The sequence below is a fragment of the Mastacembelus armatus genome, chromosome 6 (genome assembly GCF_900324485.2).
Source record: "Mastacembelus armatus chromosome 6, fMasArm1.2, whole genome shotgun sequence".
NCBI lineage: Eukaryota > Metazoa > Chordata > Actinopteri > Synbranchiformes > Mastacembelidae > Mastacembelus > Mastacembelus armatus.
In genome coordinates, this window is record NC_046638.1 from 2,760,326 (window position 1) to 2,774,111 (window position 13,786).

General features: G+C 38.5%; 1 protein-coding gene across 2 annotated transcripts in view; it reads left to right on the top strand.

The window, feature by feature from the left end:
- The first annotated feature begins 9 nt into the window (after positions 1–9).
- Positions 10–13,786, top strand: part of cep290 (centrosomal protein 290) — a 31,048-nt gene continuing 17,271 nt past the window's right edge. The window contains exons 1-27 of one of the 2 annotated variants that reach the window (XM_026312521.2): positions 10–351; positions 552–696; positions 944–1,021; positions 1,227–1,296; positions 1,387–1,433; positions 1,930–2,064; positions 2,939–2,992; positions 3,912–4,058; positions 4,330–4,512; positions 4,647–4,736; positions 5,340–5,462; positions 6,155–6,278; positions 6,853–7,025; positions 7,344–7,506; positions 7,611–7,711; positions 7,799–7,865; positions 8,185–8,288; positions 9,081–9,156; positions 9,324–9,454; positions 10,359–10,523; positions 11,231–11,380; positions 11,472–11,587; positions 11,694–11,796; positions 12,374–12,604; positions 12,702–12,875; positions 12,988–13,099; positions 13,421–13,626. In XM_026312521.2, coding sequence (XP_026168306.1) covers positions 592–696; positions 944–1,021; positions 1,227–1,296; positions 1,387–1,433; positions 1,930–2,064; positions 2,939–2,992; positions 3,912–4,058; positions 4,330–4,512; positions 4,647–4,736; positions 5,340–5,462; positions 6,155–6,278; positions 6,853–7,025; positions 7,344–7,506; positions 7,611–7,711; positions 7,799–7,865; positions 8,185–8,288; positions 9,081–9,156; positions 9,324–9,454; positions 10,359–10,523; positions 11,231–11,380; positions 11,472–11,587; positions 11,694–11,796; positions 12,374–12,604; positions 12,702–12,875; positions 12,988–13,099; positions 13,421–13,626 — 3,228 coding nt within the window. In that variant the 5' untranslated portion in view covers positions 10–351; positions 552–591. Of the gene's footprint in view, positions 352–551; positions 697–943; positions 1,022–1,226; positions 1,297–1,386; positions 1,434–1,929; positions 2,065–2,938; positions 2,993–3,911; positions 4,059–4,329; positions 4,513–4,646; positions 4,737–5,339; positions 5,463–6,154; positions 6,279–6,852; positions 7,026–7,343; positions 7,507–7,610; positions 7,712–7,798; positions 7,866–8,184; positions 8,289–9,080; positions 9,157–9,323; positions 9,455–10,358; positions 10,524–11,230; positions 11,381–11,471; positions 11,588–11,693; positions 11,797–12,373; positions 12,605–12,701; positions 12,876–12,987; positions 13,100–13,420; positions 13,627–13,786 lie in introns of those variants that run through there. The other variant, XM_026312522.2, reaches the window with a different exon arrangement.

The following is a 13,786-nucleotide window of genomic DNA, read 5'->3' on the forward strand; positions in this document are numbered from 1 at the left end:
GCAGAGGTGACCGCGCAAGTTAAACGAGAATCGGTACCAAACAAACTTTACCGAACTGAGGTGTACGCGGTCAAAACTTAATTATAAACTGCTTCATGGCGGTACATCTCCCTGTGATGGTCCACTTGTTCATTTTTATTTTACTAGTTTTGTTTTCCTGTGGGCTAACTCAGCGTTAATTATCTTGCGTTAATGCTAACGCTAGAACGAACGTTCGCTGTTGCTAGCGGTAACCTAGCAGCCAAAGCATCCCATCATGGAAACCCCAGAATGGCTGTTTACGCTTATTTTGACTTGTCTGAAGACTATTCTCCGTCTAACGCATCTAACTAACTCAGCTCACTGAGCGAGGTAATTTGGCATTTACATTAAAATAGGCTGCTTTATTATTGTTTGTGAACAGCTGAAGTATCAAAACTTGTCACATATTCAGCTAGCGCTAGCTAAACTAGCTGACACATTATTAAAGAATAAGGACATACGTGTTTAGCCATAGCTTGCTGACCAGCTAACATCAACGTTGTCTCGTTATGACTATGGTGTCTTCTCAGCTCCTGATTACACTGAACCTACAAGCACACTACTGTAAAGATGCCTGCTGCGTTTGAGTGGGAGAAGGTGACCAGCGTTGACCTGGCGACCCTCAATGAGCGACACAAAGATAAAGTGGACGAGCTCGTCAACGTGTTTCTTTCGGTAACTAATTGTCCACGCTGGTTTTAAAGCTGGTCCAGTGGTGTATGTATTTGGCAGTGGCTGCAAAGAAAGGACAGTTTTGTTTTAAACTGTCCTCTTCTTCTGTGGTCATTGATAGTTTACAGCCTTAATGTTGCTTACAGAGCCCCTGTTGAAGTACATGTAGATTGAAAGTGTGAGTGCTGTTGCTGAAATTTGATTAACGTTAGTTTAAGAGAAAACTTTGAAAACCATCTATTCCATGCAGGTAGAGGGATGGGAGGTGAAGGACAAGGCTCCGGAGAACATTATTCACGTCCTCGAGGTGTTTCAGGCCCTTCTCAAGGTGCTAAATCTTGCTTTGGCCATATCCTCCTGATCTCACTCACATATAGTCATCATATGTAATGTATATTCACTGTATAGTTCACATTATAGACTGACATTATGAAAGGGGCACATGCTCCTTGAAATATTGCAATAAAATAGTATGTTGTATTTGTCTTCTTGTTCGTGTTCATGTATTTGTCATCTTTTCCTTTGCCTGATAGGTTAAGCATCAGGAAATTGCTGTTTGCAACAAATTCATCGATGACACTGGTGTAAAGCATGCTAAAATGGGTTGGTACACAGATAAACTTTGGTAGTCAATGTTTCAGTTGTTTCCTTTTTTTCTAACGCTTCTCTTGGATTTTGACTTCTGTTCTGTAGAAAATGAACTCCGTGCTAAGGTATCGAGACTGGAACAAGAGCTCAAGGTAATGCTTTTCACTGCTACCATATCTATATGTTGTCTGCATATTTGCTTATTGTCTGTTACATAATATATATATTACTCAGAGGTAGTGAGGTGTTATTTTTTTTTCTCATTGGGGAAGTATCATTACAATATGAAAACTCACGTGAACATGGTTGACTGGAAAATATTTTAGCCAATCACAGAGTGTAACCATGGCTACAAAAGGATTGGTTGTGGTGACAACTAAAAGGCAGCTGAGACCACTAAGAAGATTACAGCTAATTCCTTGCATGCTTACAGCTATGACTTGTAGTCCTAACATTGGTTATTATTTTGTTGTTTAAACTTTGTATGAAATCAGAACGTGTTCTCCCACAGGTTGCTTTGTAAATGGTATATGTATTTTTAGTGATGTAAACAGATTGAGGTGGTGGGAGACAAAAAAGTGAGGCTTAGTGGCTTCGTGAGGCTTTTTTCAGTGTGTGTACGTCTTGTGTCTGGTTTGTACATCTTAGCACTCCAGCACTGGACCAGATACCCGCTTTCTGAGAGATGAGATTTGGCAGCTTGAGACCCAGCTGGACCAAAGGGAGAAAGAGTTGACCCAGTTAAAGAAAGAAATGGGCAAGGAAAAGAAGATCAGTGAGGAGGTATGAACATGTTACTCATAAATTCCATGTTTAGCGGTGGACTGTGAATTCAGTACCGTGTCCTTGGATGACTTCCAAATCTTAGTTTATTGGTTTGTAAATACTGTGTTGACACTACTGGTATGTCCTTCTAAGTATATGCTACGACAGATATTTGTTCTCATTTAATGTATTGATGGAAAAAGAAAAGGCACTGATGTGTTTCATTGCACTGCATGTAGTGTAGTTTTTATTGAAATGCATATCATGATATTTTATAATACTCCAATTAAACAAATTCCTTTAGAAAACATTCTGAGAGGTTCATTGTCAGTATTTATAAATTCCTTTACTAATAACCTAACTAATTGTCTTAAACAATGGGCCTCATGCAAGACAAAATTACACAAAAAGATTAATCCTTAAGTGTCACATATTAAGACATATTTCTTCATAGAATTTTCTCAAGTACAATAGTATTAATTTTCTGATTTCTGACAGCAGACCTGAAGCTCAGCAACTATGAAATTGTTCCTTGTGAATGAAACTTTCCCACAGGTAGTTCTGTTATGACAGTTTTAGTTGTGTCGATTATGCTGTTTAAATCTGATGAATGCACACCTCTTGAATGAGTCGACAACTTTTGTGCAGATAAAAGAATTTCGGGCACCCTACTTGGAAAACTATTATAAAGTATCACAGATGCAGGAAATTCATTTAAGACAAAAATGTTTTTGCAGTTTCATTGTCTTTTTTCCAGCCATGTTCCATTCACAAAACTCAGGTGAATACACTGGAACTGGGCCGTTGCCAAAGACAGGCAGATGTTTAGTGTGGATCTAGTTTGGTGACATTGTACAGTGTGTATTTTGTGCTCTCTGTTTTGTTTATCAAGTTGGTTGCACGAGCAGAGGAGGCTGAGGATGAGGTCAAGAAGCTGAAAAGAGAGGTATGTGGCAGCAGGCATTACAACTTAAAGATCATAAAACTTTCTGAAACAGTCTTTTATTCACAACTTTGCCCTTAGTCAGTACACACATAAAACTTATATAGTTGCATTTGCAATGCCATCACTTGTTCATATGAATGCTTTTTCAAAGTTTATTATGTCTTCATTTCTCTCCGTTACCATAGATAAAAAAACTTAGGAAGAAGGTAAGAAATGTAGGTAGTGTAGTTTAATTAGATAGCATTCTAGATTAATAAAGATATAAGTAATACTATATATGGAGAACAGAATTTTTTAATTAAAAGTTTTTTAATTTAAAGTTTTACATACTGTGTACATACTGTATATTACTTCAGGTGTGTGTATGTAGCATCTGTTTTTAAAATATGAATAGCAGTATCTGACAGCTTATTGTTAAACTGCTGCTTATTTTTTGATTCCTACAAATCAATTGTTTGATCACCAAAATATTAAAAAATGTCCATCACAAGTTCTTAAAGCCCAGGGTGACGTCTAGAGGTCGACTGATTAATCAGGCAGATTTTTGTCATTTTTAACATAATGGACATCAACTGATGTCAAGCTGAAAAACAGACAGGCACATCTGCTGGCAGCCCATTGTTGTTGTGGAACATGTGGCACTGGCCCTAAAGAAGCAGTAATGATGACTAATTATTAAGGCTGTTGTAACTAACTTACCATAGAAAAACCATTTCTAGTCGACCGCGAGTGACGTCTTCAAAATAACTTGTGTTGCCAAAATTCACTTCAAAATGAGTTATAAGAAGATCTACATGCAACCTAAAGTAAAACGAGAATTCTTCACATTTCATGAGCTTCACAGGATACGTTGTTTTAATCAAGTTACTAGTTAATATATTGAGTTTGTTTTCTGAGACTCTTCCCTGCACCACAACAGAATGAGCAGCTCCAACAGGATGTGGACTTCTATCGCAGAGAGCTAGACCAGAAAGAGCCAGCCCCATCCCGAGATGAGAATGCAGAAACCCAGAGAAAACTTAACTTGGCCAACCGGCAGCTCTACCAGTGTTTGGAAGACATTCAGGTACGCTGGAATATGTTTGTCTACTGGATCCTCTGGTGGATGGTGAAAGCTGCTCTTTGAGGAATTTAGAACCGCTAAGCCCTTGACAAAAATAGGCCCCTAAATCAGTGTAGTGCCAGAAACATGCAGGATCGATGTTGTTTTCAGTTAATAATTCAACATACTCATTTTTTCTTGGTTTGCGTCCCTATTTATGGAATTGCTCTTTGCTCCACTAATTTCCATCTTGAAAAGATATGTCTACAAATCAATGTTATTTTGTGTCCATTAGCGAGCTGAGGATGAAAACTTACACCTGAAGACACAAAACGAGCAGATGCAGAAAAGTCTGGAGGAGTCAGTAAAGGAGATGGAGAAGATGACAGATGAGTACAACAAGATGAAGATTGTTGTGCAGCAAACTGACATGATTATGGACCAGCTGAGAAAAGAGAGGGACCATGCAAATCTGCAAGTAAAGACTCTTCAGAGATCATCAGAAATGACTGGAATGTTAAAGCTGTTATGCCTTTTTTCATGATGATATTCTGTATGAGATACTGAAGCCCTGCCTTTCTCTCTGTCTTTCTGTGTTTGTTTCCTGGACAGATCAGAGAGTTAACAGATAAGATTCATAGCATGACTGATGAGAATGACCCAGTCCTGGCAGCAGTTCATGCCAAAGTGGAGGAGTGGAAGGTGGGTCATCAAATCTCCACAAGGCACCACATGTTTTTTGTTTTTTTTTAAAGCCAGAGGTACTTAAAAGATGCATAAAACGAAAGAAGATAAATCCATTATGTAAATTATGGCACATTTTAAATCCTTTTAAACACAGGAAATCCTCTGGGAAATCAGAAATCTTCTGATGAACTTTTTATGACTTTCAAATGAAGAAATCATTTATTTCCTGGCCAACAAAAACGTCCTGCTCTCGGCAGGTACTTTCTGAAGGCCCAGGAATCACTGTACAGAGTAGACATCCCTCAAGACCTTTTAATAACAGCAGAAACCATTTTACATAGTAGACTTATGAACTAAAAAGACATAATGAAAGAGATGTGTCTTTGGAGACAGGTGTTCTGGCATTACTACTTTTCTATCTCTCTCTCTCTTAAGTTTGCAAAAGGGACTTATTTCCCTGTTTTGGTCCTGGTGTTTATTAGTTCCTACAGATAAAAACCTTTTAAATGTACATTTTCATCATTGTGCTTCTTTAGCGTTGTGATTGAGTGTGGGTCTTTGTTGGTCCACTGTCACAAACCTGCTATTGCGCTGACATAATCTTGTCCTCATACACAGAGAGTGCTCTCTGGGAAGGATGATGAAATTTTGATGTACCAGCAGATGATTCACAACCTGAGGGATAAGCTGCGTTCAGCCCAGTTGGATTTAGACAAGAGCAACATCATTGCCTTACAGCAGGTTTGTCTATATCTACAAGACTTTTCATCTTCTGTCATCAGGGTCTCCTGGCTGTGGTCAGTATGTTGTCATAAAGGTGCAAGACAAAAACCTGAGCACTGTGCATGAAAGAAACTTTTGCAACCAACACTTTTATAGTAGATCAGATTTTTGTACCTTGCACCACAACATTTATCAGCCTGTTAAGCTTGAACTTCAACACACATCTTGATATTATTTCCTTTTGTTTCTAAAAGGAAATTGGCTCAAGAATTTAAATTCTTCCTGCTAGAACAAGCTCTACCAGTGTGCTATAGATATAATTCTTTCAGACCTTCTAGAGAATCTTTATCGCAATGTTGAATGTGACTGTGTTCCTTTACTCGTGTCCTTTGGAATAAGGAAATCCTGAGCTGATGTCATTTTACGTTCACCTATCTATGCCTCATTTTTCCTGCTTCCTGCGTTTTCTCTTTAACTTGTCATGTTTTATCAACCTGTCCTCCTTTCCATCGCTATCGCTGCCCTGGGCCAGGTCATATATGAGCTCTGTGGTGTAAGTTTCATTTGTCATGGGCCTCTTATCCTCTCTCTCCCTGGCTTTCATTTTATAAATTCCTCTAAAAATGAATGATGAAAGTGCTTATAAAGCTCCGTGCTAAATCTTAAACATAAATTCTCATCGTTTTAAATTGCTGGTGAATTCCCAATAGTCTGTCCAGGAGAGGGATAATCAAATCAAGATGCTGACTGAGCAGGTGGAGCAGTATACAGGGGAAATGGAGAAGCACACCCTCCTCATTGAGGAGTTAAAGACATCTACCAAGAAAGACAGAGGTGGGTGGATCATAGATTAATATTTCTTTTATTTTGTGTTGAAAGACTGCTAATGTTTTTGATCATAATGGAGAAGCAAAGAAATTAGTGCCAGACTCCAGCTAAATCTTACATTGAAGCAGGAAAGGTAATACAAATTAGAGAAAGCTCCACAAATATGTAGGGCTTTTACAGTGTGTATGAAGAAAATTTTATAAAATGCCACAAAATGAAAGAATATAGACAAACATTTAAATTGGTATTAGAAAGAAAAGGCCAAACATTCTTTGTTTTATGGAAATGTGATTTCCTGTTTATCTTTGTTTCAGTAAATCACAATAAAGTCAGTATCTTTGGGTTTTGGCAAAGCAAACTGTTTTAAGACTGTTTAAAAATAAAAAGTCAACAGAGTACACATTGGCTTATTTGGCTGCCTTTAACAAATGCTATAGCTGGTAGCTGCAGGTAAACTTGAGTTAAGTGTGAGTCTGTAAGGTCACTAACACTTGTGATGAGGTGCAACACAAAAGGCAAATAAATTGTGATATCCTGCTATCAACAGATGATAGAGATTTTCTTTTTTTTTTTGTCCAAGGTCTCCCATCGACCATACAGCAGAGAAAGATGGAAGAGCTGAAGTCCAAGCTGGAAGCTGCAGAGGCCAGAGCAGTGGAAGCAGAGCAGGCAGCAAAGCTTGCAGAAGCTCATGCTGAGGAAAAAGACAAGGCACTCATTGAGGCTTCAAATCGCTTGAGCCAGTATGAGTCTGTAAGTCTACAAATTCCCTCTCTTCCACCTTTGTTACTTTTGACATCAAACATTATTTTAATCTAGATCAAATTAATTGAGACTCAAATTCACATAAACAAGGCCTATGTTTAATAGAGACATTGAAATGGCTGACTATGGTGTGATCAACATGCTTTTTGGGTGCACAAGCTAAGTGTTTGTTTTTCCTCATAATCTAATCATATGCTGATTTTCCCCCCAAAAAAACGCTTGGGTTGGAAACACGGAAATAAAGCGAGTGAGACAGGACATGCTTTTTGATGGATGAGTAACCATAGCGATGTTTCTGTATTACAGGGCACTTATGGCCTGGAAGCAGCCATTGCAGAGATCAAAGAGTGTAAAAATCAAATTAGAGTTAGAGATCGTGAGACAGAGGCCATGACCAAAGAGATAAACCAGCTTGAGATGAGAGTCGGTGACCTCATGGATGAAAATGAAGATTTTCGAGAAAAACTAGGTCAGGTTTTTTAAAACCTTACTGTTGTAGACAACACTGACTGATCTGTAGCGGTTAAATAAATTTTACAAGTGTTTATTTCTGGCTTTTTCATGACACCAAAGGTCTGGAACCAAAGCAGGAAGTGGATCTGACAGAGTTCAGGCGTGCTAAAGAGCTTAGACAACGCCAGTACAAAGCAGAAAACCAAGTCCTCACCAAAGAGGTAAGTTGGGATTGCAGTTTGTAACAGGTATGTTTTCTGAGCTCCTTTTGTTTCACTGTCAGATTGATTGATTTATTTATTTTCCAGATTGAGCGACTTGAGGAGGAAAGACTGGAGCTAAAGAAACAAATCAGACACTTGGTGAAGGAAAGAGGTGACACACATATTATGGAATAAAGAACACTAACCTTCTGTATTAACCTTCTGTGGCTGTTTTTCCCCAGAGAGACAAAATCAAGTGGTTGATGTCCTTGTGTTTAAGCTCCTGAATATTTGTGCTGATTTTGAGAGTACATTGGAAGTAGTTTGTGGTGCTGCAGTGCAATTTAAAAAACTCAGCAGCTTGTCTTTCCAGAAGTAGTGTTCCTGCTAAAGCTGTTGAGAGTGAGGTTATCCTGAGTAACAAACATTGTTACTGTATAACTAACGTGCCGTACAGACCATTATTATTTATTTATATTTTGTTTCTGCAGAGAACCCACAGACTGGTTTGCTGCTACAGGAAGACTTCAGACCCAGAAGAACTGTGCCACTCAAGCAAAACGGTGCTTACACAGATGAAGAGCTTAGGCGCAAAGTAAGCTCCTAGCTAATGACATTATTTCATGTGTTTTCAATCACAGCCCAGATTTTTAAAGAGCAGCCAAACTTAGATCAAACAACATGTTTAAATTTTATAAGGAGCTGATTAAAATTCCTGTCTACAGCACAGTTTGTTTGTTGTCAAACAGCTTGTGTGTATTTTCATTCAGTATGGTCTGGTTAACATCAAGAATGCCCCCCCCTTTTTTTTTAAGCAAGCTTTGATATTACAGTACATGCAAAACAATAAAACAAAAACAAACAATTAAAAAAATCATAATTTAGGAGAGAAGTGGAAGGATGAAGACAGGAGTGAAAGGGGCAGTGTGAAACAGATGATTAATTCATGAATTCATCATTTGATGCATCAAGGTGAATTAGGTGCTGTGTGAAGTGAATTAGCTTAAGGCATTGGTCCAGGTAATTTGCACTGTTAGTCAGTGAGATGCCATAAAATACAGGAATTTCTTCAGAACGTACTTGTTGTATATGTACATGTAAATATAATTGAGACTATGGCTGCAATACGTATCACGGAAAGTATCTGGTGTTAACAGTTGAAGGTTTGAGGCAAACTGACTGTAAATTAGACATGACACTGGTTACATCAGACATGCCAGTAGTATCATTCTTGGTCGAGAAACAGATAAATGTATTTATTGCCAAATGTGAAAAAAGAGTGAAGTATAAAAAAAACTGTTCCAGAAGTGGTGCCAGTACACTTTGTGCAATAGGTAATATATCTCTGTCATTTTAAGTTTGTCAGTGATTTAACTTGTGTTTGCAGAACGAGTATCTAGAAAGAGAATTAAGCAAAAAAGAGAGAGAGATGGAACTTCACAAGATGCAATTTCAAGTAAAATGTAAGTACAGCCCCCATTTTTGTTCACAGTCCATGGACATTTTTACACTTCAATCTGTTCTATGACCTGTTGTTCAAGGTAAAAGCTGGAGAATATGGACAGAGTGGATCAATATTAATAACATCTGTTACATCTGATACTGTTCCTCCCTGTGTGTTATCTGATAGTGGAAGAACTATCAAAGGTGAAAATGGATCTAGAGGCTGCACTGAAAGATGCCCTTCAAGCTATGAGGATAAATCGAGACGTCACTCCTGGTGCTGCCATTAATATTCCCACACTGGAAACATTGGCTGCCGTAAGTGTTTCCCATTCACCAAAGTAGGTGTTCAGTTGATTAAAGATGAGTGTTCTTTAGAGCCATGCTAGTGTTTTGCTAAGACTAGGAACAGGCTCTATTTTCCCAGTTTGTTCCCTCTGCCAGTACTTTGTTTATACTACTTCTGCTCAGTCACTCAGTGTCTCCGGAAGGAAGTGAATTGCAGTAATCTACAAACAAAACAGTGCACACCCTAAGAATAGAAAAGTTACATTATTTTCACCAATACAATGGAAACAATATGAGCTGAACTAAATATAAATCACTGTTTATCACTAAATGTAATGGTGCAATGTGTTTCCTCATTGTCAGCTTGTCACCTTCTACATTACATTTATAGTTAGGGTTGCTGTGCTGAAAACAATGGGCATACTCCCATTTTTGTCAGTTCATTAAACAGATGGTTTGTTTCATGGCAACGTGGTTAACAAATGTGGTTAGCCGAAGATTTCAGAGTTATAGTTTAGGTCAGACTCACAGTGGCTCATTGGGTGCTGTCCAGCATATGATAAACCGACCACACGTCAAATTCAAGACAGATGATGATGATGTTTGTTTGGACTTGACGTCACACTGCGTCAAACATGTTGAACACAAGAGGAAATACAAGGACCCATCAGGTGCGAGCCACATGCAGACTGAAAACAGTTGTAACTAGTAGTATTAATGTCATTTTTAATGCCAGTGGTGTGATTTTGAACAAAAAAGGACACTTGTTTAGAACAGCAAGCACTGATAAATGTAAAAGTGGACCTATTACACCGACTGACAGGCAACACTTCATATAATCATTTGTGTTTTACAGCCTGGGTCTGGTCATCTCATCCAATGTGTTTTGATTTAGTTTGGGTTTGTTCAACTGTGTTCACACACTCTGTCACAGGTGATAGATGTTAACAGCATGGGTGGGCAGCCTGAGTCAGCCCTGCACCTCAAGTCCCAAATACATCAGCTGGTGGGGAGAAATGAAGAACTGAGGCAGGAATTAAAATCAGCCCGCGAGGAAGCAACTAGCAGCTTTAGTCAGCTTGCCAGGGCCAAGGAAAAGGTATGTCCGGGTTCTTCTGTGCACAGATAAGATAATCACAGAAGCGATGAGGGATGAGGAGTTTCTTAAAATCACATAACATACATACATTTTTCTATCTAATCATTTTTTAGCCATTTCCCTCTTTGGCAAGACATAATTCACCCTTTCAGATTTTTCTGGCTGCACATTTAAATGTGATATGTCAGGCTGTTCAGTCAGGACTGCCGTAGTCCAGATAGCAAGAGCTCTGTGGAGCACCTGTCCTTTTCACATCAACAGCATAGAAGTCTTACATGAAAGCAGCTAACTAGACTAAGGTGCTTATTTACATAATAAAGATTTATGTGAAGTTGCAGTGCCTGACATGCTCTGTCTGTAAATAATTAGCATAACTGGAACTTTTCTTTGACCAATTAGTCTCTACTCTTTTTGACATGTGTTTTGCTTTTGGCTCATATAACATGAGAAAGGCGGTAAATAAATCTGTTTCAACTGTTTAGCTAACGTTCAGAATCAGCAAACTTACTCCCAGAACACAACCAGCAAAATGTGTGTTGGATAACAAACATTTTGGTTGGATGGAACATGGATGAAAACATACATAACATTTTTATTGAAACTCAAGTTGGTATTAAGACAAAACAAGGTGTGGCCTTGAGGCTGTGCTTGTAATTTTCTGTGTGCGCGCGTGTGCGTGTGTGTGTGTGTGTGTGTGTGTGTGTCAGGTGAGCCAGCTGGAAGATGAATTGCAGGTGCTCAGGAAGTCTGGCAGAAGTGGCATTATCCTCCGACCTCTGACCCTCCCCGAGGGTCTGGGTCCTAGCAGCACTGAGGTCATCAGTTCTCTAAATGAGTACACTATTCGGCTTCTGCAGGTCAGTGTGTCTTTTTCACACACGAGTAACTGTAAATTAAACTGTATATATTAATTATAAATTAAACCTTTATAATACCTATTTTAATTAGGAACTCAGAAACAAGGAGGAGAAAAACAAGAAACTTGTAGGAACACTGGAGGAATACAAAGAGAAATTTGCTGTTATTAGCCATCAACAAGGACTGCTCTATAAAGAACACCTAAGGTGGGTTAACACGAAAGTTTCTCAAAAGTTACAGCTGTTTTGAAACCTTAAGTGCAGAATTTAATGCAGTTGTTACTGTGTGTTTATTGTTTTTTTTATTGCTCAGTGAGAAGGAGGGGTGGGAAAAGGAGAAAGACACATTTACTGAGATGAAGAACAAGCTGGAAGAGCAAAAGCAGGTGGACGCTGTTAAAATCCAACAGTTCAACGTAAGTCAAACAAATGTTTAAACGGTTAATGGTATTTATGTGCTGCAGGGTTGTGTGGTGCATTTATGTAGTGCTGTCATTCACTCACACAGACAGATGGTGTTTGGTATTTAAAACCAGCCATATAGAACTGAATGTAACACAGATAAAGCTCAACAAAACTCCTCCATGTCCCCGTTACTGCATACATGTGTAACCTCTTTCGGCAATAAATTTGAGATGCACATAAAGGAAAGAGACCATTCATTCTGTCTTGCATTTATAATACGCCCAAGACAGTTGAGAAATTGGACAGCACAGATAAAACCACGTCCAGGAGAACCTGGTGTTTAACCTTTGGTGTCTGTCTTGTTGATATATTAAACACTCATTGCCTTCTAAGGCTTGTAAAGAAATTGAAAATGGATTAGCCAACAAATATATATGAACAGCAGATGATAAATTAAGTGAACTTAATATTCTACCAAGGTAAAATTGTAACACACATGTTGCTTTGCTTTAACTTTGCTCTACTTATCATGACTTTCATTAAGGATCAGACTGTTTCATTGGGGTACTTATTTATTTCTGTCATCAGGAGCTGCTGGACACCCTCCAGAAGCACCCAGAGGAAGTCAGGAGGCAGTTGAGTGAAGCACTGCGCAAGTTGACTATGCTGAAAGTTAATGAGAAGAAACTGACACGGCGCTACACCACTTTGCTGGAGCAAGAGCAGCACCTACGCAAAGAGAACAACAAGCTAAGAGATGAGAGCAGCCACATGCAGGTTGCTGTTACTCAGAGGATCGGTTACCTGCAGAGATACAAGGTACATCAACTCACACAATAAAAAATAAATAAATGTTTTTATATACCATTATAACCACCAAACAATGACAGTGCCCTGGCTTTGGTTACATCTTTAGGAAATGGCTGCATATAAGATAGCAGCACTGCAGAAGGCCTTGGATGATAGTGTGTCCTCATCAGACCTGGAAAGGGCTAACAAACAGTACACAGAGCTAACCGTCAAATACAGAGACATGCTCCAGAGAGACAGCCACCTCATACAGAGAACTACCAACCTCGAACATTTGGAGGTATTAAAACACATTCTCACTCATCTTTTTTTTTTTTACACTTTACATATACATCTGCAGATTTTTAACTGTTGACTACTGACCACAACATATTTGCCTTCTTGTTTTTCAGAGTGAGAATGAGTCTCTACGGGAGCAAATCTCTGCCATGAATAAAGAACTGGAAATCACAAAGGAGAAACTAAATACGTTGGAACAAGCATGGGAGAATGTCAGTTCAATAGGTAAGGATAAGAATTGCACTCACTATATTCTGAAGAAACTGATATTTTTTTTTTCTTTTCACGTTCTATTTTTTAAACTTTAAACATGCAGCCAGTAGATTCTAACATGTTGTAGAACTAAGAACTAAATCACTCTTATAGAGACCTATTGGTTAGACTGTAAGCTTTTCTCCTGAACTTTAGTCCATAAGAACCCCTGGTGACAAACCATTGAAATGTTCTGTAAAATTATTTATACAGTTTTACCCTTGACATCTTTATCATGAAGTCCCTCAGTGATGTTTACTGAGCATCCAAACTGTGTTTTCCTTTTAAACCCAGGAGGTGAAAGTAGTATGGATAAGGCTGACAAAGCGTTGGCCAATAGTGAGATGGTATCTACTGCCAGACGAATCACCACTCTAGAGATGAAGGAGCTCAATGAGAGGCAGAGAGCTGAGCATGCCCACAAAATGTATGAGCACATCAGGAACTCTCTCACACAGGTGGAAGAGCGCAATTTAGAGCTTGAGTCCAAGTTTGCAGAGGTAAGCAGCTATGGGAAAGGACACAAGTTTTTTTTTTTTTTTTTTTTTAATTTTGTCATTTTGTTACTGAAGGCATAAATGAGTTTGTGTTTTAAATATATGTAGATACACAGTTGTAGAATAAAGAAATAAAATCATTTGGAATCCCTTTTAATGCTCT